The following is a 23,405-nucleotide window of genomic DNA, read 5'->3' as shown; positions in this document are numbered from 1 at the left end:
GAGCAGATGCCTTTATGGTGCTAAAGGTGGAGGTCCACAGTGAAGGAAGCTGGACCGTGGTGGTGTTCTTCTAGAGGACAAGACAGACAAGATAATCTTCAGCGGTGACTTCCCCGACATATACCGAAAAGGGACCCAGACAGCATGCATGAGTCAGACAGCTCGGCTCCCTCTACCTTAGGCTCTCCTCCTGATTCTCCTGTCTCGCCATTGGTAAATGGACAGCATATGTATACTGCAATGCTTTTCTAGAATGAGAAACCACTCAAAGCATTTTAAAACACCAGAATTCACCCATTCACACACCCATTCATACAGTGGTGGCAGAGGCTACCATGCCATGTATCAGCTGCTCATCAGGAGCAATAACCATTCCTGCACAGTATCATGCCAAAGGATACTTTGACATGTGGACTGCAGAGGCCAGGGGTCAAACCACCAACCTTCTGATTGGTGGATGACTGCTCTACCTCATGAGCCTGACCTGGTGTCTGATTTTGAGGATGGGGTTCCGCATTTGTTGCTTTCCCCATCCCTACTGTGGTCAGGTGCAGCAGCGGGACATCTCGTTGCTGGCAGAACAACCTGTATCTCCTCGCTGTGTCTCCTGTGGCCTGGCTTTATAGAGCTCCATCCCTTCAGTCAGGGTGAAAACTGAGAGTGCCGGTTTCCAGGTACAAGCCTATCACCAGAGACATGATCATGGGCTCCTACACACGAGGAAAATCCTGAGATGTGTCAACTGTCTGTGCCCCAGCCCAGTTCATCACAAGAGGTGAGAAAGACCAAACATCCTGGAAATCTTCCTGCGTTCTGCCAGCGGGGGTTCCCCTAGGGAAAGCAATATCACATATACCGGCGTACACGGATGGGTCTCTCTCCGGCTAGGGTGGGATGTGTAAGTTTCCAGTAGTGGGTCGGAGACAAGAAAATCCTCCATCCCTCCCTCGACATAAACTGTTTAGAGCTGTCCATGGTACTGAAAGTGTTAAAACACTCCATTGCTGAAAGACATATTGTATTAAGGACAGACACCATGACAGCGGCAGACTAAATCAAAAGTCAGGGCGGTGTATGCTCAGCCTGGCTACTGGAGCATCCTGTTGTGGTCACACAGACCCCTGGTGCACATTGTGGGCTACAGAACTATGCTGTGGACTTGATGTCTCGTGAAGGCCCCTCCCACATCAAGTCGAAAATGAGTCTCACACTTATTCAGATATGGGACAGGTTCAGAAAGCCAAAGGTGAATCTGTTGAAAATGTGTAAATGCGAGTGGATGTCTTTATGCATTTTTCCCCAGTTCCCCCTGCTCATCACCTCTCAGTTCCCCTGGTTCCTCACTGCATTCAGAATGAGTATGACCGCATTTTGGTCTCTGACATTCGTACAACTGCTGGAGAGGAAACTCTGGCAGTTTCCATGGTGCAGTATTGCACCGTCAAAGCTGGATGGTGAGATCCTACACCCCCTGGTGGTAGACCAATGGCAGTGGTCCTGGCCGCTGAACGTGAGCTTTTGGAAAAATGAGGACTGCCACCTGCAGTGGCGCACACCATCCCATTCTACAATAGTGTGGTGTGTGGGTAGATGGTTCCTCACAAGGGAAAGGCTCAGATCTGACGTTGTGTCCTCTGAACCTCAGATGTTGGCAGATAACGGTTTGGCTCCATGTACAATTAAAGCATATGGTGCAGCCATTTCATCCTGCCATGGAGGCCATGGAAGGTGATAATTTTTTGCGCATCCTTGTGAAGAGATTTTCTAAAGGTCGTGAGACAACAGACACAGTCATGCACGCTCTTGCATCACAGTGGAATTTACCCCTTGTGCTGCATGCTCTGGGGACTATGTATTAATAATACATCACTCCTCCTCTCTGCTTAGAGAGTGAGTGACCTATGTGCGCCGTTGGTCTCAGATTTGGTAGTTTTATGCACCTGCCAAACTGTTCCCAAACATGAACGTACTCCCAGTGGAAAGACTGGAGATCCCCAAGGAAATAAGGAGAAGGGGATGCAGAGCTGGGGCAAAGTGCCGTGAGAAGAAAAGATGATTCAAACCATCCACACCATCTCTTATTATGAGGAACATGAGGTCTCTCTCTAATAAGATGGAAGAGCTAACGGCGCTAACCAGACTGCAGAGAGAGTACCGGGAGTGTAGTCTCTTTTGCTTCACAGAAATTTGGTTAACTGAGGTTACGCCGATGCAGCAGCAGCAGCAGCAGCATGCTAGCAACTACACACTGTAATCTCTCGCACCCCCAGGCCCTCTTCTTCACCTCTGGAGACAGCAATCATGCTTCCCTGTCCTCCACTCTACCCACCTTCAGCCAGTTTGTTAAATGCCACACCAGAGACAATACAGCACTGGACTTACTGTAGGCAAACACCCTGTCTCCCCCAGGCTGTTCCGATTACAGTCTGGTTCATCGGCTCCCTGCATACCTACCTTTGGTTAATAAACATCCACCCACCATAAGGTATGTGAGAAGGTGGTCAGAGGAGTCCACCATGGCACTGAGAGACTGCTTTGGAGACTGCTCCACTGGCATTAGCCAAAGAAAATACTGGCTTTACTGGCAAATCTTCATCCCAGCATAAGCACAGGGATAAACCCAATAGCGCCAGCTCATAAAAGGCTACACCTACACTCAGAATCTGGAGTTACAATACTACACTACAGTTCTTTAGAAAAAAAGAGTACTATGTTATTTTAGAGTATCATGTCAAACTCTGTGACTATAATATATTTTGATAACACCCCTGTAAGGACCGATGTTCTGAAATATTTAATTATTTACTTTTTCATTCATATGGCCATGTTATACCACATTTTATACCACCTACTCAACAGTGAAATGATGCTGTTTTTCTCATATGGAATATGTATAATATCCAAGAGATTGAGTGCTTGCTTTGGTAAATGGACAGCATTTATATATGGATTTTATCTGCATACAGTAGCTTTAACAAGCAGGACCATCAGGAGCAATTGAGATTCATGAGATTATGTCACAGCAAAGAAAAAAATTGGAATTCTACCTCTGGGGACCATGAATATCCACCACTAATTTCACAAAAATCCTTGCATTAGGATTCCAGGTAGCAAACAAATGTATACGTAATGTATGTAATAAAGGAGCACCAAAGAGACACCATTCTCTTGGGTAGCTTTACAACAAAAGATTAAAATATACATGTATGTGATACAGACCAATCAGCATCACCACTGTTGTAGGCCCACCAGCAAGACAAAAAAAGAACATCTATATATTAGTGCTGTCAATCGATTAAAATATTTAATCGCGATTAATCTCATGAATGTCATAATTATTATTATTAATCGCAAATTTATCGCACATTTTCATCTATTCTAAATGTCCCTTCAATTATCATTGTATTTCACACTAACATTCTCACTTTAAGCAGTCATTCACATCTGAAGCAAAATCTCACACAATTTAACACTGTCAATAAACAGATGACAAAAAAAATAAATACTTGGTTACAAAAAAGCCCCTTCAACAGCCCTTTCTAAGGGATCAAAACAGGGTGATCCAAAATAAAGTTACAAAGTGCACATCATTGTAAACTACGACTCCCCCTATAGTGCACTTAAACCATGGCTTAAACTTTCCTTTCTTAAGTTTCCTTTGAACATAATAGCATCCATATGCCTCATTTGAAAGCCATCCATTGTCGCCTGGTTTTGACAAGGAGGCAGCGGAGAATTCGCATTTGCCATGTGTTTGGCCATCAAGTGGTATTTCATACTGGATGTGCTATGGCGATAATTCAGTTCACACCGACAAAACACATAGATAACTTTGGTCTTGTCAGTCGACCCATCTGGGAACTTTTCGAAACTAAACTTTCCATTCAGAATCTTGTTCGCATCCATTTCGGCGTTTCGTGCTTGACATTCACACAAACCGGTAGCCTACGTTTTTACAAGCAGGCAAGACCAAACAAGTGCGTGGGGTGTGCCGATTGTTTTGTTTCGGTTTACAATCGGATCCTGTAGTTTTTCTTACGTTACTAGCAGTGGCCACAGCTTATAAAAAAAAGTTCACTAGGTCACAAAGAGCGTTAATCTTGCGATAAAAAAAATTATACCGTGAAAATTGATTTGTGTTAATGCGTTAATAACGTTATATTTTTGACAGCACTAGTATATATCTTTCAAGACTTAACTAATATCTGGTATAAACACTGGAAGCCATTTTCAAATAGACCATTCTGCCTAAACTCCACAGCACACTGCAAACAAAACCTATTTTTCATAGATAGTGCTTTATGCAGACCATACACGGTGTTAGCAGAACAGGTACTAGATACCCCGATTAGTTTTCAGCACAAGCTATGTGCCATTATTGTTAACTGAGTCCTCCACCCATCTTGATGGCGGCACTATCTAGTTGCTGTCCACTTACATTGGGCAACACTGCCTGACATTAAGGACCGCATTAAACTTTAACCATGGCATGTTATTGCTATTTATCTGAGCAGCTACTCTATAATTAAGTTACAAGCGGGCTGAGAGGAGAAACATGCTTGGTTTATAAATCACATTGGCACATTCAAAATGACTCTTTTCTTTGGTGTCTGACACATGGAAAACAACTTTAAAATCGTGACGATATTGTGATTAAAGCTATCATAACAGAACATCTGATGTGTTTGCATTGATATACCATTTACTCAAAATATCTTGGAGAGCACAAAAGCGCAACAATAATGCAACAGTGCTGTGTTTCCAGCACTAAACAGGATTAGTGTGACAGTGAGAGGTTGGAGGGGGGGAATACAGACAGACAGGGGAGGGAGAGAGCAGCCCCTAAGTGAGTCTTTCATTTGTATGCCAGTGGATGGCTGAGAGGCATGTTGTTAAAAGATAAGGACTGGCCTCTGAGGCCACTGAAGACTAACAGAGGGCCTGGCACTGCATGTTACAACAGCAGTATCACAGTCACTCCACTGTGCTCTACAATACCACTGTAACAGATAGGATGCCACTGACACCCACAGCAGGCTTTTCAGGCACTGGATTTATTCACTGCACACTGAACTATGAGTTCAACAACAAACTGTCCTCACATTATGGACTTTGGAAGAACTACACATGCTGTATGGCCTGCATGAAAACCCAAAAGATGCCGTGAATGCAAACAACAAAGCGAGAAAATTAAACAAATCAAAAGACGAAGAAGAGCCTTGTTCTTCCCAGACGACTTTAGTACGACACCATCTGTTCAAAGAGAAGTGTCGCGCCTCCGCACAGCTGTGCCACACACTGCTCTTAACTTCTTAACAAAAAAGGAAAAAAAAAAAACACTGCATGATATTGTTCAAAGAAAACAAATAATCCAGTATTTGTAACCCTCGGTCATCTGTCTTGGTCCACAAATTTGTCAAAGTTATGTGTCATTTGTTTGGCTCCTCCAGCCAGCATATTTCAGAAAGCTGAAGATGCTGGAATTTGCTGAAACTTTTCCGCTGCAGCGGTAGAAATACTACTCAAGATATCAGATTGAGGATGCCAAAATGTTGTCCCATGCATCAAGTTGAAATATCACTGCCATGTGCTACACTTGACAAATGTCTTAGCTTTCCATCCCCTTACTTTACCACCTTTTGGTTTTGGTCCAAGTTTCAAATAAAGCTTATTCACATCTGTCAAGTTGTATCAGAGGAATTCGTGTCATTAATGAATTAGCCCTGCAGAAACACATCTGCACTGGAAAATGAAATTCAATATCACTACCTGCTGTACTCGACTGCACTTGCTTATCCTGTGCAGAGTCATGGGGGGCTGGAACCTATCCAAGCTGTCCTTGGGCAAGAGATGGGGTACACCCTCGCTAGGTCACCAGTCTATCACAGCATTAGCACATGGACAAAACCACTCACACCTGCAGGCAGTCCAGAATGATCAGTATGCCCAGCCTGTACGTTTTGTGGTCTATGGGAAGAAATGGGACCACGAGGAGGGACCCACATAGACTTTGAGAAAATGCAAACCTACACAGAAAGGCCACAGCTGACCAATAGTTTTGAACTGAAAACTGTTGTGCTGTGAATTACATTTTACAATCTGATCATTTCTGATGTTCATTATCACAACATCACAATCACAACAACTAGTGGTCTATAGCTAATGGCTCGCTAAAAACACTCACAAAGACAATGTTACCACACTGATGCTTAGTAGGTACAATGTTTAATATGGTTAACATTTTAGCGTGTTAGTATGCTAACGTTTGCTCACTGACACTAAACACAAAGTGCAGCTGTGGCTGGTGGAAATTTCTTTTGCTCTACAGGTATTTGCTCAGCCAACATATTGGTCATGACCTACTGGAGGCGCTACATGAAAAGCCAGGGGATCTCCTCAGTCATTAGGATTCATTCTCTGGATATCTGCACCAAATTTAATGGCAATTGATCTTGTAGGTGTTCAAATATTTTCACTGGATAAGTGAAAAAGTGAAAATTTCTTTTTCAGATGTCATGGCAATCCATCCTGCAGTTGTTGAGATCATTTCAGTCTGGAGCAAAGTGGTGGACTGACCCAGCAACCAGCATTTCCATCTCTGAAGCCAATAAAATTGGGGGAAGAAAATAATTTGTGCTGCAAAAACAATACAGCTGCATTTCTATATAAATAGGGAATTAGTGAAATGTGCAACTTGGAGTGGAAATTACAGATAATTCACATTTGCAAAGACAATAACAATAACATTTTCTTTACAATTACTAGAAATGCCAATGTGTTGATTTCATGAATAGGTTTCAGTCTTCTCTATAATTTGGTCTCGCCTGCCATACCAGTTAGGTGCAGCTTTTTTATAAGCACACTGTCTCTGAAATATTTTTCTAACATTACATCCAGTTTTGATTACAATGGCTACAAGGACAGAGCCATAGAGAACACAATTCAATTAACAATGCTTGGCTTGCAACAGGGCTGGACATGAGGGGATGAGTTTTTTTAATGCCACAACAGTCAGCAAGGAGCCACAATGCTCAGAATGGATTACTGTATCTGGAGGATTTAACATAAACAATACCAGCCCACGTGCATTGCACATTTCTTGGTCTTCTCACCCAAAGGAATTAAGCTTCTGTGCGAGCAGAAACAAACACAGTCACACTTACATACAATTCCAGATTTAGCATGAAAGTCAAGTTCTGCTACTTTGATTAGCGTCCTGGGATTTCACATTGACATTGTTGAAAACACACACAAAAAAAGATCACATGCAGCCTCATTTCTGAAATGAGAATTAAACATCATGTTTAATTCTTCTCCACTGGGATTAGCTGCAGGTAAGACAGAGATCTCAATGCACCTAATGAATTACATGAAATGAGATTTAGCTGCAATCATAGTAACCTTTCAAGACTGACAGGGATGCCAAGACTGGATCATGGGATAATAACATTTCTTTGGCAACAATGGAATTCAGAGTAATTTAATACTGATCTAAATACAGGCTTTAACAGGGACAGATTATAGAAACCAAAGCATCCAGACAAAGACACAGTACAACCGTGTGTCATCAAGATAAAATGACCACCAAAATGAGCTAATCAAAGTCTGGTGCTGTTTGTCTGAACAAGAGAGAGGAAGAAAACGCCTCCAGCTGAACAAATGTTTTGGCCCGTGGCGATGCCATGCAGCAAACAGAGAATGATGTTCCCATCAAGAGAATGCTCCCATCATTCTCTTTTTTCACTCACATGAATGCTTACCATTCACATGAGTGAATGATAAGCATTGACAAATGAAGGCAACAAATGTGAACATCTCTTTGTCATTGCATTGATGAATACAAGAGCCTATTTGTCAGCACCCGACACTTGTCCCAGGATGGAGATGTATTCCGATAATACAGAGTCGAGCTCATTCAGCCTCTAATTTGCAGCGATGTGGTTAGATTTATCATCTGGCAGATGTTGGGGGTCTTTTTTCTCCACCCTGATACAGGTGCAGGTGTTGGGGGATGCGGTTTACAACTGTGACAATGATGGGAAACAGCTGGTCCAGGAGTCATTCTCTACGACCTCCACACATTTAAATTGCAACCTCTGAATAAACCTGTCAGATGTGGTTAGGTATGGGTTGCTGGGGCAATTTTCCAATGCGGGCCACCTCCTCTCTCCTTCTATCTGCTAAATATGCAATGTTGATGCCGGAGTCCTTGGGGAACTTGCCTTGACAGTGTGGCAGGAGACTCTCTTGGCATATGCACAAAGGCTCTGACTCTAAGCCTAATATATTCATCTCTGGTCGCTGTTGATATTACAGCCAGGTTCCCACAAGACTGTGCAGGTAAGCTACAAGACCAAATCACAATAATGGCAACAATAACTAATTCACACTCTTTATGCTGACATCTCATGTAGCAAGACAAAAAAACCGAAGACGGTGGAGTGTTCTGTACCTCGAGTTAAACTCATAAAAGCTATTAGAAAATCCTTTTTGCTGTACACCCATGTACAAAGAAACAACTCATTACATTACTTTTATGATAAAGAAAACTTTTCTTCAGCAGATTCTCAGACACGTTCTTGAGTTATTAGGAGCGCATTTTTGAATGACTGTATAAGTGTAATGTAGTGTAAATCGCACTGTATAATATACGTATCATGTCTGTGTTTTCAAATTTGAGTGGTTACTCCAAAATGATGTATAAATTTTGACACAGATTGTGGCAATTAGGCACTAAGGGTTGTAAAGTACTTTATCTGCTTCCATGAACTGTGTGTCACAGCCGCTGCTGCAACAGCAGACTGTGAGCAGGACACATATACCATTTTTCTAAACTAGTTTAGATGAATCCATTCCCACTTCCATATGACGAATATCTTGGCAGCTGCCTGCCCCTAGAAACTGCGTTCATGTGGCCCAGCTCTCCTCAAGGAGCCGCGATGGGAAACATGGTGCACTGAGTTTGATGAATTTGACCTTACTGTTTATCAGAGTGCTGAGTAATGGGAAACATTAATTATGAAGGACTATGACTTAACAGTTGGAGGCAATCACAGAGGCTGTATTCTCTGGTTGTGTCTGTGTTTTTCTTGTGGTTGTTTGTAAAACAGCCAGGCAGGGGCAGTGCTGATTCAGCAAATTAAGAGTTGTAGTTTCCCAGATAAACAACATAAATATGTCTTTTAAAAGATCTATGTACTTACAAATTATAAAATGAACAAAGTAATGTCCTCATTTCAGTTTGACCTACATTTCCATTTTCAACCAATGAAGGGGAGTTTGTGTATATATATATATATATATTTGAACAAAGAATATTTGTTGATCGCTATACTCTCGCTCAATACTGAAAAAACCTCAATTGTTGTCTCCATTAGTCACTTGGACACAAAATCACAGGAAAACAGGATCTATAGTCAGATTATATTTAACCGGAATTTCTCCCTTTTGTTCAGTACGCTATTGAGTGGCATTATGGAAAAGGTAGATTTCAGGATTTCAGAGCTTGATCCATATTATAGACTGAAAGTAAGGATATTTCAGTTTCTGCTGCTTCTATTTTGACCATTGTTGTAAATCAGCTTACTACCGCTTTATAGGAGTGCAATACTGAATCACTGGTCTACAACTCAAGTGACATTAGTCAGTTAATTGTTAGTCATTAACTAACAATTACATTTATTATTGATCAATCTGCTGTTTATTTTTCATGATTATTTATCTGTAATTACTTTGTCTATGTAGTAAAAGTTAAAAATGTCTTGCACAATGTCCCACAGCCCAAAACAAGTTGGGCTGCTTGTTTAGTCCAAAAACCCAAAGACAACCAATTCACAGTGATATAAAACAGAAAAAAGCTGCAAATTCTCACATATGAGACACTGGAATGAGTACAAGATCAATGGCATTTTGATTGATAAGTCACTTAAATGATGAATCAATTCTAGAAATGTATTTTTTGTTGACTAAATGAAAAGCAGTGTCAGCCCCGATGGCAAATAGTACAGTATAATGGACATATGGCTTTGGTGCCACTTGGTTTTGGTTCTTTTAATATACTCACATATTCGCCATATGTGTCCTGAACTATGGGGGGTGCCGGCCGGTATCCAGCAGTTGGGGGAGCACCTCGGGCTCTCTGAACCCCCCTCCCTCTTGAAGATGGGGCACGGCTGGGTGGGGCTCCTCTGGGTGCTGCTCCCCGGGGTACCGCTGCATGCAGTGGAGGAACTCCTCCTCGACTCCTGACACAAGACACAAACATCCGCCCAGGATTAAGATGAAACAGCAGAAACTCAAACATGTTTTTTTTAATCTAATTAGCTTTTTTGAGGCCGATGTGATAAATTCTGCAAATTGTTAAAGAGAAAAACACATATGTGTACACAGTGTAGACCTGTTCTCATTCCATCAGCTTCAAATACCAATGCTCCAGGCTTTCAATTAACTCTAATGTAAACCCATCCACGGTAATATCAGACCCCCACAAAAACAGCTCTGACCATCCAACCCAGTCAAATGGCAGAAGTTTAATTAGTTTAGGCACCAAAACTCCCTAGTTAGGAATGGGAAAAGGTCCCCTCGGTCAAAGTCATGTGTTTATAAGACCCATCCATCCACACTGCCTTCCTCCATTTGCAGACTTTCTTGCCCTTTATGCTATACCACCTTACTCTGAGCATCTAATATTTCCAGTTTATAGTGGAGTTAGTTGAAAACCTGGTGCGTCTCATACAGACGCCAAGGGGTGTGCCAGTGTTTGTATTTGACGCTCTCGGAAAGAGACCAGGGTCTGTGGATGGATCAGGTAACATGCAGAATATCATCTTTCTTCAGGACATGTTCAGATAATTTTTAAGCATTAAAAAATACTTTGACAAGGATGGTATTATATATCATCGATATAAGATGTCCACCGCATTCCTGATCTTTATGATGAGGCGCTGTCGTTTATTATGTTTGGAGTCAAGCTGCCTTGTTTACTTTCAGTTCCAGTTAATGATTTCCTGCATCGACCAGAATGACTTGGTACAACCGTGGCGATGAATTTGATACATTCAGCGGCAGGTTATATGTGTAGGTGGAGACAGAGGAACAGCGAGGGTGGAGGGCAAGTTCCTCTAGTTGAGAAAAAGTGAGTCATGTCCATTACTCAAAACACAGCATGTCTTGTGGCTGAATTGCTTTTCTGTCTATTAAGGAAAATGCAGATGAAAAAAAAAAAAGAAAAGACATTTCTGCCTGTTCTGTTCTGTAGCAGATGTTTCCTTGTGTATTTGTCCATTTCTAAATGTTCAATCTTGAAGTAAAGCCCTGCATTTGGCAGAAAAAAAAAAAAAAAATACCTTTAACCTTTTCGACATCGTGGTGCAAGTTTTGGAGTTTGATTTTACCTTTGATATTAAGGTAAACAATCCTAACTGTCTTAAAGCTCGGTTTCAAAATAGCTCCTGTGAGATACTGATCTGTACAGTCATCTAGATGAATTAGCACAGAACCAAGAATCTAACCTGCACTGTAATCAAGATGGAAGAGAAGTCAAGCTGCTCTGTTGGAAGTCAAAGGCAGTCTGACCTTGTGCTTTGGAAACGTGTCGTTTGAGCTTTTTAGACCGACTGAGCTTTCTTTTAAAAGCAGTTAACTGATTTGAAGCAGCAACAGAAAAACCACCAAGGTTGCTCTCTGGGTCATTTCCTTTCAATGCATCCATTTCAGCTGTGCAGCATTCTGGTGAAACATCTCAGATCTGAGGCAGGAAGAGAGGGGAAAAAAAAGCAATCTCTCTGATTTTCTGACCAACGGGGACAGCAGAGGATGTTTACTTGATAGAAATTAGACCGCCCTCAAGTGGAGAAAAAAACAGTTCAGATCGGCGAGTCGATTCCCCTTCAAGAGCAGCGCTTCTCTTCCAGCAACACCTCCAGTCAAAGTCAAAGCAAAGGGAATACTTGATGGCTATAAGGTCTGCATCCGGAGCTCTGGTATCGACCAAAAGTAACACGTGTGTGTGAATATATAGAATACTGCATGCAACCTCCTGTTCTGGAGCCTGTGGGACTTCTGTTATCACACTCAAATTGGGCATGGTAAATTCTAATTACAGCGTAATTTAAAACACAGCCAATTATATTCTTACTCAGAGCAGTACAAACACCCCATCTCAATGACCTTGTTTATCTCAAAATCTGACTGAGGAAGTGTGTTTTCTTTATAAACACAAAGAACAAACAAGACAACTTTGCTTTTTTTCCCCTTTTAAAGCACAGCATTGATGCAATGTTAAAGTCTTCTAATGGCCATGAGTATTTTTATTTGTAGTCTTGTGAGGTCCCAGGGGAGCTGGAATTAACGTGGGCTCACAGGGATAGTAGAGAGGCAAGCATCTACTGGAGATCATTTGCATATAAAGGCTTAATTTATGCAAATTTGGCTTTGCTTTGCTAATGTTTATGGACACCAGACATTGCATCACTGTGTACTACTACACAGCATTTACTACCAATCCTGTTTTTCTATTAAAGGTGCTTGCTCACTTAATGGCCGGCCTGACCTAGTTCAGCTCATATGAGTATTAGTTTCGGCTAAAATACTGCAGTGTAACATGGGACAGACACTTAAATTGTTCAACTGTACACAGCATCAGTCCAAAGCACAAAGTGTGGCTGAGAGGAACAGAGGAAATAACTAACTACTGTCAATGCAGCTTTTTCAAAATATAAAATCCTTCAGATTCCTACTTGCACAGCAGGGATTCACAGGAAATGATGAAGCACATAATTCAGCGTTACTGTTTCTTAATTAGACCTCATCAGTGTCTGTTTACTGTTCCTCCTGCTGCTGCTTCACATTAAAAGCATTCCACTGGCAACCCGGGTAGCTTTTATTTTAAAGGAATTACAGGAAATGCAACACACTTGTCATGGAGGTTAGTGCAAACAGCACTCAAAAATGCCTACACAAAACAAAACATGGCCCTCTTCTTTTTTTTCCTTGTCCATCAGTTTTGAGCATTGCTGTCAGTAATGGAACAACAAGGAGCAGCCACAGGGAGCTGTTAGTTGAAGAGCTGCAGGATCAGGCAGCACACCTCCAACTTCTCCGCGAGGAAGCTAACTTTACTGTGTGCTGCTGATGTGTGGAAGAGCTCTTGTGCTGTGTGCAGTATTACCAACACCAGGGATCTCAGATGACCCAGGAACCTGATGCACACTTTGATCTGTCACTATTTCATAGTAAGGATTTCATTTTCATGGCTGAAAAATTGGTGTATAAAATGAGGTCTTTACTTTTAGCGTTTAGCAAACTGTGACTAACTGCATCAGCTGCATAAGCTAACACGTAAGTTATGACTAACAGCATGTTGACCGTGGAACACATGACCCCAGATTATCTATCTATTTCTAAACCTAAAAGAAAGATTGTCCAAGAGGACAGTGTCAACAAAGGTGGACATTTTCAGTTCACTAGAATTTTAAGTGAATGCTATTGGTCTCCTCTAGAAGGAAAGTCATCTTTTTTTTCTGGAATACAACATTAAACAACATTGCTAAACATGTGGAGGAGTATGACAGGAGGGAAGAGGGACATATGAGGTGCTCAGATTCAAAGTGAATATGGTTCAAATTTAGTAAACTTGAGCTTGAGCTTGAAAAGCTTGACACCACTGGTCTATACATTTGTTCATATGTGGATTTATTATTTGGTAACAAGGACAGAACAAACTAAAACCTTAGACTACAGCATAGAGCATATGAACAGCTCCCATGTAGAATAATAGGGAAGGAGTAAAATATGTGAATGGACAGAAGCCAAGAGGTGTGGCTGGGAAGGAGGGATCAATGACAGGAGAGAGGAGAAAGAGTGAAATAGTCCTTTTGATTGAACTCTCTCTAAGCTTTATTGACAGCTCTGTCCACAGTCTTGTCTCTCTTGTCCAGCTAGTTTTCCCTTTGGTGAACAGAACTAGCTTGGCAAGTTGAACAACTAACCAGCTCTGTGTAAAGCTGCACAGCGTGCCTTTAAATGATAACAGCAGTACTGGTTTGTAGTTTTATGCCAGTCACCTATGATTTCTGCCTCTTCTTTGTAATTCCTGCTGAGGTATGCACACAGTCAGCATAGTTACACATATCAGGGCTCATTTTTCTGCCTTCAGAAGAAGCTTTTTGCTGTCATTCATTCTTGTAGAATATGAGAAACAGCTTCCACAGAGACAGATAACCCATCACTTTGAACAGGAAGCCTTTGTTTGGGCTTGTTGCAAGTTTTATTTCAGTATGTCCTCCTAGAATAATTTTATATCAGTATGTATCTGTAAACCAAGATACTTCCTCCTAGCCAGAGAACACCAAGTCTTAAATGACAAAATACATCATTTGTCACTGTCGCAGCCACCTCTATGGTTTAGGTCTTAAGTTTCGGCTTAACAAAACCTTAGGTTAGGTTAAAGGCAGTACAGACTGACATACAGTAGTTAAAAGAAACCAGCATTATCTGTTGGTAGGTGACTAGACACAAAAGCTGCAGTCTCTATTGTCAAAGTCGCACACTTAGTATAACCAAGCATGCATCTTCCTGTCGAAGAGGTTTCACTGTTCTGTAATGTCACAGTACTTTCACCTTTACTTCTGAGGAGAGAAGGGCATTATTTGCATGACACCAGAAGTCAGGAAAATGTAAACATGAAGGGCCAGATTTATGCCTTTTTCAGACATATTTTTCACATTAGATGCATTGTGCCCCAAAAACATGGGGTGTACTTACAAAACAGGTGCACCAGGTTGGAGCTGCTGTTTGGCTGTTTGTCATTTCAAACCAGGCATAGAAATAGCACAGATAAGATTTGGAGGAGCCACAAGGAAGGTTGTGATGGGAAAAGAAACATGACAAGAACTACACTAAAAATAAATAAACTAATAAAATAGAGTCACAAGTAATTTTGATACGTAGAAAGAAAAGTAGAGTAATAATTAGGAAACAACATGTATAATTATTGTGTATTAAAGGACCAGAGAGCGGAGAGTCGTGGCTCGCGTTCATTAAACTTGAATGTGAACATGAAAATGATTGTTTCATAAAATAAACACAGGATGCCACTGCACTCTTCTGTTTCTTTCATAAGATGCATTTGAATGCTCTTAAATCAGTATTCTAGTGAAACACCTACTGTGTCAACACCACCTCCCTCTCTACCTGCTGCTCTCTGAGCTGATGGACCTGATGCTCTGACCAACCCACCGCTGGCTGCAGTGGCTTATATACATCCATCCATCCATCCATTTTCTATGCCGCTTATCCCTTTCAGGGTCGCGGGGGGGCCGGAGCCTATCTCGGCTGTCAACGGGCAAGAGGCGGGGTACACCCTGGACCGGTCGCCAGCCGATCGCAGGGCTTCTATACATTTCCTGCATATAATTAATTAATTATTATTCATCTATTTTTAATTTCCTATGAAATTAATTTGTCTCCCATGGTATTAATAAGTCACAAAGATTGCAATGTTATACCATATATGTATATATATTAGTGCTGTCAAAAATATTGCGTTAACACGTTCACGCAAATGAATTTTAACGGCATCTTTTTTTTTATTGCGAGATTAACGCTCTTTGTGACCTAGTGAACTTGTAGTTTTTATAAGCTGTGGCCACTGCTAATAACGTAAGAAAACAGGATCCGATTGTAAACTGGAAACAAAACAAGGCATGCCCCACACACGTGTTTGGTCCTGCCTGCTCGCTAGCTGGAAGAGTAGGTTACCAGTTTGTGTGGATGTCAAGCGCGACACTGAAATGGATGCGAACAAGACTCTGAATGGAAAGTTCAGTTTCGAAAAGCTGCCAGATGGGTCGACTGACAAGACCAAAGTTACCTGTGTGTATTGTCGGTATGAACTGAATTATCGCCATAGCACATCCAGTCTGAAATACCACTGGATGGCCAAACACACGGCGAATGCGAATTCTCTGCCACCTCCATGTTAAAACCAGGCGACAATGGATGGCTTTCGATGGAGGCATATGGATACCGCAACTAAGAACAAGCTTACTGCAGCCACAGCCAAGTAATGTTCATTGTTTCTGGAGAGAAACAAGAGGCTGGGTTGATAAGCCTATGGTGAATAAATAGAAGAGCATTATAGTCTGACTGCTTGTATGTTCAAAGGAAACTTAAGAAAGGAAAGTTTAATGGTTTAAGCCATGGTTTAACTACACTATAGGCTGAGTCCTAGTTTCCAATGATGTGCACTTTGTAACTTTATTTTGGATCACCCTGTTTTGATCCATTAGAAAGGGTTGTTGAAGGGGCTTTTTTGTAACCAAGTATTTATTTTTTTGTCATCTGTTTATTGACAGTGTTAAATTGTTTGAGATTTTGCTTCAAATGTGAATGACTGCTCAAAGTGAGAATGTTAGTGTGAAATATAACATTACACATTGTTTTCAATAAAAAACATTTGCACAAAGCAAGCCTATCTACTTTTCCATGATGATAAAAATGTGCGATTAATTTGCGATTAATAGCGAGTTAACTATGACATTCATGAGATTAATTGCGATTAAATATTTTAATCAATTGACAGCACTAATATATAGCTGATATGTTATGAGCCAAGATCAGATATTATTTGTTTCCCACACTCAGACATCCAACCACTCGATAAGCATTTCCTTCACTCGAAGCACACAGCAGCAAATATTTGACATATTTAGTAGATCTACTAAATTTGGCCCAAATTATTTAAACAATTTGACATATGTTAATGAGTCTGGCACATACAGACAAAAGTCTCAATCATGAAATAAAGGCTGAAATGACAGCCTAGAACATGGTAAACTTAAATGGGACATTCATGGCTTGTTTTTGAAAAACAACACAAAAATATTTGGGGTATTGTTGTGGCAGACAGAGGTAGGCAGAGTCATAAATGTGCTATAACTCTTAATGACACCATTCAGTCTGAAAATGCCAGAATACTGTACGCACCACTTACCAAAAAAACTGCCTTTTAGCTCCTTAACTGTAAATAATAACCATTCTACATTTGAACTAAAGTGCACACATACTGTACACAACAACTTGCACATGCAGACACACATTCACCCACACACATTCATACAGACACACACACATGCTTGGACGCAGGTTACCTGGGAGGACCTGGAACAGGTGTCCCTCTTCCACGGACGGCTGACTTTCCCCTCACGGATGGCACTTTGGCATCCTCAGAGCCGCCGTTCAGGTATGTGAGCTCCTGCAGCTGGGCCTGTCTGATCTCATCATTGTAATCCTGCACACAGAAAGGCAGCATGTTCACACACACACACACACACACACACACACACACACACACACAGCAATAGACTCGCTTTCAATTACACTGTATTAAATTTCGTCCTTTATCTCCAGGGCTACAGCCCCGGGAATATCTAATTAATGTATTTTACAGTACTGCCGTGACCACTGTTCCTGAGGCAGCAAAACATTTCAGATCTCCCGCTGATAAATCCTCGGGACCCCGTTTGCCTTTATTTTCTCACACAGTTGTTTTTTGCCAGTAAATTAAAACACATAATTAACATGGAAATAGGCCTTTAATCATGAAACGATTGATATGATTGTCATGTGTCCCCTCTATCAAGAAATTGATATTTTGTGGCAACAGTGGGAAGAGCTAACACAGAGGGGGAGGGGTCTGCTCATAATTAATGGTGAGATGTAAATCATCATAGCTCCGAGCATCAGAGAGATCATCCATAATAAATGGAGGAGGAGTAAATAAGCTACATGCTGCTGCCAAGGAGGGTTTGGCCCGTGCAGAGATTCCCTCCTGTGCTCTTTTATTCCTGTTTTACCAGTGACTTCCCACCCGGGATCACACACACTACATCAGATGCTTTCCACACACACTCTGGCGGCCCGGACAGAATTACAGTGCAAGTAACAGACAAAGTGTGCGAGTGAAAGCAGGTTGTCTCTGCTGTTACTCACTCGCTTCACTGTGGACAGTCTGAAAATGAGTTGGCTGGGTCCAAAGAGCAGCTGAGAAGAGATTTGGAAGGACAAAAAAGAAAGCCAGCGAGACAGTGTGTGTGTGTGTGTGTGTGTGTGTGTGTGTGTGTGTGTGTGTGTGTGTGTGTGTGTGTAGAAAGGAGGGAACATACAGGTATGAGAAACTTCTTGATCTCCTCCAGAGCGTGACCCATCCTGGCGTAGGCCTCAGCCGGCGGGGCAAACACCTCGATGAGGACGTGCAGGTCCTCGTTCAGGTGGTGATATTTGGCCTCACCGCTCTGCCGTAGCTCTTCTTCCTGATGGTACAAAAAAACATAATATATTAGTATCATATATCCTCTGTCTAGGGAATGAGGGCGGGGTAGCTGTCACAGTGTGGAATATTTGTCTTGTTTTTTTTGTGTGTGTGTTTCTGCAAAGGATTTACTGCGGGGAGTTTTTCCATAACTGTTACATAATGAGGTTTGATACTTCGCTGCTGCAGAGTTACAAAAAGACAGACAGAAAATATTTATGTGGGTTCTTGTAAACTTATATGTCTGCGAGCAGGCAATCCTAACAGGCCTTTCAACTGCGGCTGTCACATTTTACCGATTGCTTTTGTGCTCCCACAGCTGCTTGTCCTCATTACAAATGTAGAAATAGTCTCATACACTTCATCATAATATCGCTCTTTTTTATCCGCTCTCATGCATTTTATCCCGTCTGTGTGATCACTCCAGCTGTATTAAAATAAATTCAGCAACTCTGGAAGGCAAGAATATACTTGGTAGGGTTCAGTATTGATTTTTTTAAGAACATAGTGCCTTATGTCTAAAAAACAGGTAATCATTTTTAAAAAAATCAATGTGAACAAAGACTAGTTTGTACTTATATTTCAATCAATATGCATTAAGAGTGCTTGTCAAGGAAATGTGTAAAGACTAGTTCAGTAAAATAGGAAAGGACTATGACAATTGCCTTCAGATTCTATGTAATTTGGTGGTCCATTATCTGTCATTTAGTTTTGGTGTAATGTGATAATGCATTTTTAATCATCAGCAAAATCATTTAAATCATAGCCATCTTCATCAACAGAAAGCCGAAAGAAAAAGACATGAAAGCACTGGACAGACTTTGATGGTCTAAAGCAGGGGTTGTCAAACGTCTGATTTTTCTTCAAGGTCAGAAGTCCAGAACAATAACAGAATAACTTTTTAATCAATGAATTAACGTCACATCTCTTGTGATTGGGTCAGCATGAAACTGAGGCAGACGAGGCTCAGACAGTTAGTCCATATTTATTTCTGACTCAGACTTATTCTTGCAGCCACATTTACACTCGTTATTGTGTTCTAGAGAAAAGGAGACACATTCTGAATCTTTGATTTAGAAGCTGATTCAAATGCAAATTCTTTGGTGTGACATTAATGTGCGAACTCGGCAGCAACAACACACGACATTCTGCAGCAGGTAATGTCGCTGATAGGGAAATGAGCCACATTAAAACCACATTCATCTGGGACAGCATCACTGCCAATGATCTCCAGCTACACTGCACATTCAACGTCACTAACAATTTATTGATCAACCAAAAATGTATTTCAGAATAGAAAATGTTCCACTTTTAGGCCTAATTAGTCTATTATTGTTCCATATTTCCACTTCCTTACAAAGCGATTGTTAGTTTTATGAGCCTATTTCAGTGTGAACAGACTCCAGAAAAACATGGAAAATCCATAATGATGACTAGAAAATGCTCTCAGACCTCCATGAAGGAGGCAGTCAGTGCTCAATACAAACAGTTCAACGGCCAATGAATGGGTACTTATCTCAACAAAAAACTCATCCTCAGGATCCCAGGAGGTAAACAAAATTAATCAGTTTGAGACTTTGATACAATTTGATATAACAGAAAAAAAAAAACAAAAAAAACAAAAAAAAAAAACTTGAGCAGTGCCTCTTACATCTAATAGACTAGCTTAGTGATTCCTCAAAAACTTTGGAGTTATCTCAGACTTTGAGAAGCTGATCTGATTCAAAGGATTGTTACCTCGAAAAGAACAAATAGTTTAAGATGACATCCTACAAAAACCATAACATGTTTGCATCCAACTCATTTGCTTTGCAAAGTATATTTTGGAGGAAACATGCTAGTGTGGCTAAAAATCCTTTTTGCTCCTCCAAATCAGCCACATCTGAACACAGTTGTAACAGTAGAGTTTGACACAACATGATGTCAACTGCAAGATCAGCTTGTCAGGTTAAGACATGTTGTGGCTAACAACTGCTGCACCAGACACGACATCTTTATTTTCATGAATTTCACGGAGCAACATAAACTCAGGACTGTTAATGTTTCCGTGGCTCATTCAAACAAACAGGCTGTCACAGCTGCTGCCTTGACTCTAGATTTTCCTTGTGTTTCTTTGTGTTCCCGTTTGCCTCTGCCTCCTGTGCGTCCCTGTCTGTCTCTCTCTGGATACATCCCAAGTCTCTTGTTTGATATTTACCAGCTGACGAGCCCCTTTATTGCATATCAGTTATTGACAGGAGGCTGCAGCCGATCAGACTGATCTGATATATCAATAATCACCGGAGTTTCATACTCGAGTGAAGACAGATTAAATTGATGCATATCACTCCCAAGTTTTCTATTTCATTTGTTTTCTGATTTACCATCTAGTTACATGTCTGCGTTAATTGAATTAAACAACTTTCTTCAATTATGAGAAAACATTTTCATGATCTGTAATTTCCCCCATTAACTTTTATTGTGGATGCAGTTAAAGAGAGAGAGTAGGAGAGTCTGTCTGTCAGCAGGAAACACGTTTTACATCATTTATTGTCATTTCCATTCAGTCACATGTAGGGCTGGGTGATATGGCTGAAAACTCTATTGCGATATAAGTGTTTTATATTGGTCGATATCGATAATTATTGATATTTTTTATGACCTATTTAAAATAAGGACCAGGAGAAAAATACATTCAATTCAAACATTTTTATTTTAAATTTAACCTTCCTCTGATTATAATCCCCTCAGCTATCAAGGTAGAAAGGAAAGGAAATGTCAACCCAACCATGGAAAACACTCAAATAATAAATGAAAAAAAAAGTATAAAAATGTAAACAGAGAGAAACCTGAAAACTTTTTTCCTGCAGGTTTAGTGCAGGAAGTTCACAAGCTGAGTCACCTTCTGCTGAATAAAATGTTTTCAGATATGTGCAGTGTTTTGGAAACATGGCAGAAACTGAGGTAGACTTGACTGAACTATAAAACCAGCCTGGACATATGAACAACTTCAGTCACTCTTCTTATTCTAAACATACAAGAACTATTCAATTATATTTTTATTGCGAGTGTGTTTTTTTTTTTTTAAAGCAAAAAAAAAAAAGCACATGTAAGAGATGTTTATAACCTGGCTTCTCCTCAGTGCTCAGTGAAGCATGTCTTTAGCTATATGATATGCCGCTGCCTCCGTTATGTCTTCGTGCCTTTTAGATGATTTGTCATCAGGCACTGAAGCAGATACCTCTGCATGGTGGTCAGCTGCTTGTGCGGTGGTGCTGCGGTTGGCGGATGTTGTCGAATACGGCTGCGCTCCAGAGAGTGAGTACGGCTAAGGTGGTTAAATAAGTTTGTGGTGTTACAAGTCTTGGTGGGGACGACAGTCTTGCATAAGTTACAGACTACATTGGTCTGACTACGGTCCGACTTATAAAATCCAAAAAACTGCCATACCGGCGAGCTGACTTTCCCTGTTTTATCGACAATTTCTTCACTCGCTGCAGCGCTCACTTTCTATTTCTCATCTCACTTCTCACGGAGCAACAAACACGAGACAACGATATCGCAACCGAACATGATACCGTTACATGATTGGCATGTTAGCGTGTCTCTCTCACTGATTAGCGATTACTGATGCTCGGTTACCTGAGAGCGAGTGCCTTTGTTCATGCAACCAACCTTGCTTCGCAACTTCAGGTTTCTTCCGACGAAGAAAAAAAAATGATCGAATGTTTTATCGAGCGCATTTTTTATTGATATTGATGACGCGTCTATCGCGAGACATATCGCTATCGATCTTATCGCCCAGCCCTAGTCACATGTGGGGCTGATAAGTCCTGAGCTTCGGGTTTGATAAGTTTGATGAGTTACATCATTTTAATTTCCCATGAACCTATTCAGCTGTTAAAGCCGATCCAGCTGTGAAATGGACATTGCTTCATATGAAAGGAAAGCATTTCTTCCTCTCTGGGATGTACCCTGTGTGTGTGTGTGTGTGTGTGTGTGTGTGTGTGTGTGTGTGTGTGTGTGTGTGGGTGTGGCGCTCCTTTCCTGACTCCCCTGGCTCCTGGCTCCATGCTGATTACGCACACCTGCCTTCCATCAAGCTCATCATTCTGTAGCACATCTACCCTGGTTCTTCATTGACTCAGCTACACTGATCGTTAATGGTTCAGGCCTTTCGCATGTTCTAGTGTGCTTAGTTATTATTTCCTTGTGTTGTATTCCTGGCTAATCACTATCTCTTTCTCCTGTGCTATAGCATCATCACTCGCCTGCCTGTCTGCTTACCTGCTCCCCAACCCACTAACCACCTGCTACATCCAACCTGTCTGCTCTTCGTTCTACTCATTCACCCACCCTGCTCCAGCCGGTACAGCCATACCTTACCACCCTCTTGCCCTCTGCCAGCTTCCTCACCAGTCATTCCACCTCCATTCCTATGACCCTTCCAATAAATCTTCTTAATTCATCTGTGTCTGTGTTTGGTTGTGCACTGCAAAACCATAACACAGGCTTTCACATCAACTTTGCCAAATTTGCTTGAGTTCCAACATCCATCACCTGTTGCCCCCCCCAGAGGGCGTCAACATGTAGAAAGTCACGGATGACCGTGCCGATAACAGAAAAGAGATTAAGGATTCTCCATCGACTTATAGAGCTGTTATGTGGTAACATTTCAGATTTCAAGATTTCATTTCAAGAACTGACAATGGAAAAAAGGAAACAAACGCGAAAAAAACTTGCAAATACAGCCGGACAATTGTAAACTACACTATGGGAAACACATCAAACATGAGAGGCCATTTGGCACATCACCACCCAGAAAAGCTCAACAAAGTTTTAGCCAGACTAAAGGAGCCTGAAGAAAGCATTTGGAGCCCCACTTCTCTATAACAGTGTCAGAGCGTAAGAAATAAGAAGATGCATCGGTGAATGTATAGCCAAAGACTTAAAGCTGGGTTCTGTGGTTCACAACGATGGAGCCAAAGTTCCATCAAGGCCACACTTAAGTCGCACAGTGATAGCAGCTCTATACCAAGAGGCCAAAGCTGAAGTGACATCGAGCCTCAAAGAAGCAGAGGGCATCTCACTAACCACAGATGGGTGAACTTCACAG

At 41.3% G+C, this 23,405-nt stretch overlaps 1 protein-coding gene across 2 annotated transcripts in view; it reads right to left on the bottom strand.

Annotated features, from left to right (window-relative positions):
• khdrbs3 (KH domain containing, RNA binding, signal transduction associated 3) overlaps positions 1-23,405 on the bottom strand; it is a 111,677-nt gene that overhangs the window by 22,662 nt on the left and 65,610 nt on the right. For both annotated transcript variants that reach the window (XR_011603240.1, XM_070985296.1), the window contains exons 4-6: positions 18,165-18,311; positions 17,151-17,290; positions 10,064-10,244 (exon numbers count right to left, since the gene is read on the bottom strand). Coding sequence is in view for 1 of the 2 variants with exons in the window: in XM_070985296.1 (XP_070841397.1) it covers positions 10,064-10,244; positions 17,151-17,290; positions 18,165-18,311 (468 nt within the window). In the remaining variant the exon portion in view is untranslated. The remainder of the gene's footprint in view (positions 1-10,063; positions 10,245-17,150; positions 17,291-18,164; positions 18,312-23,405) is intronic.

The sequence above is a fragment of the Chaetodon trifascialis genome, chromosome 17 (genome assembly GCF_039877785.1).
Source record: "Chaetodon trifascialis isolate fChaTrf1 chromosome 17, fChaTrf1.hap1, whole genome shotgun sequence".
NCBI classification, from domain to species: Eukaryota; Metazoa; Chordata; class Actinopteri; order Chaetodontiformes; family Chaetodontidae; genus Chaetodon; species Chaetodon trifascialis.
This window is presented reverse-complemented; position numbering and strand designations above follow the sequence as displayed.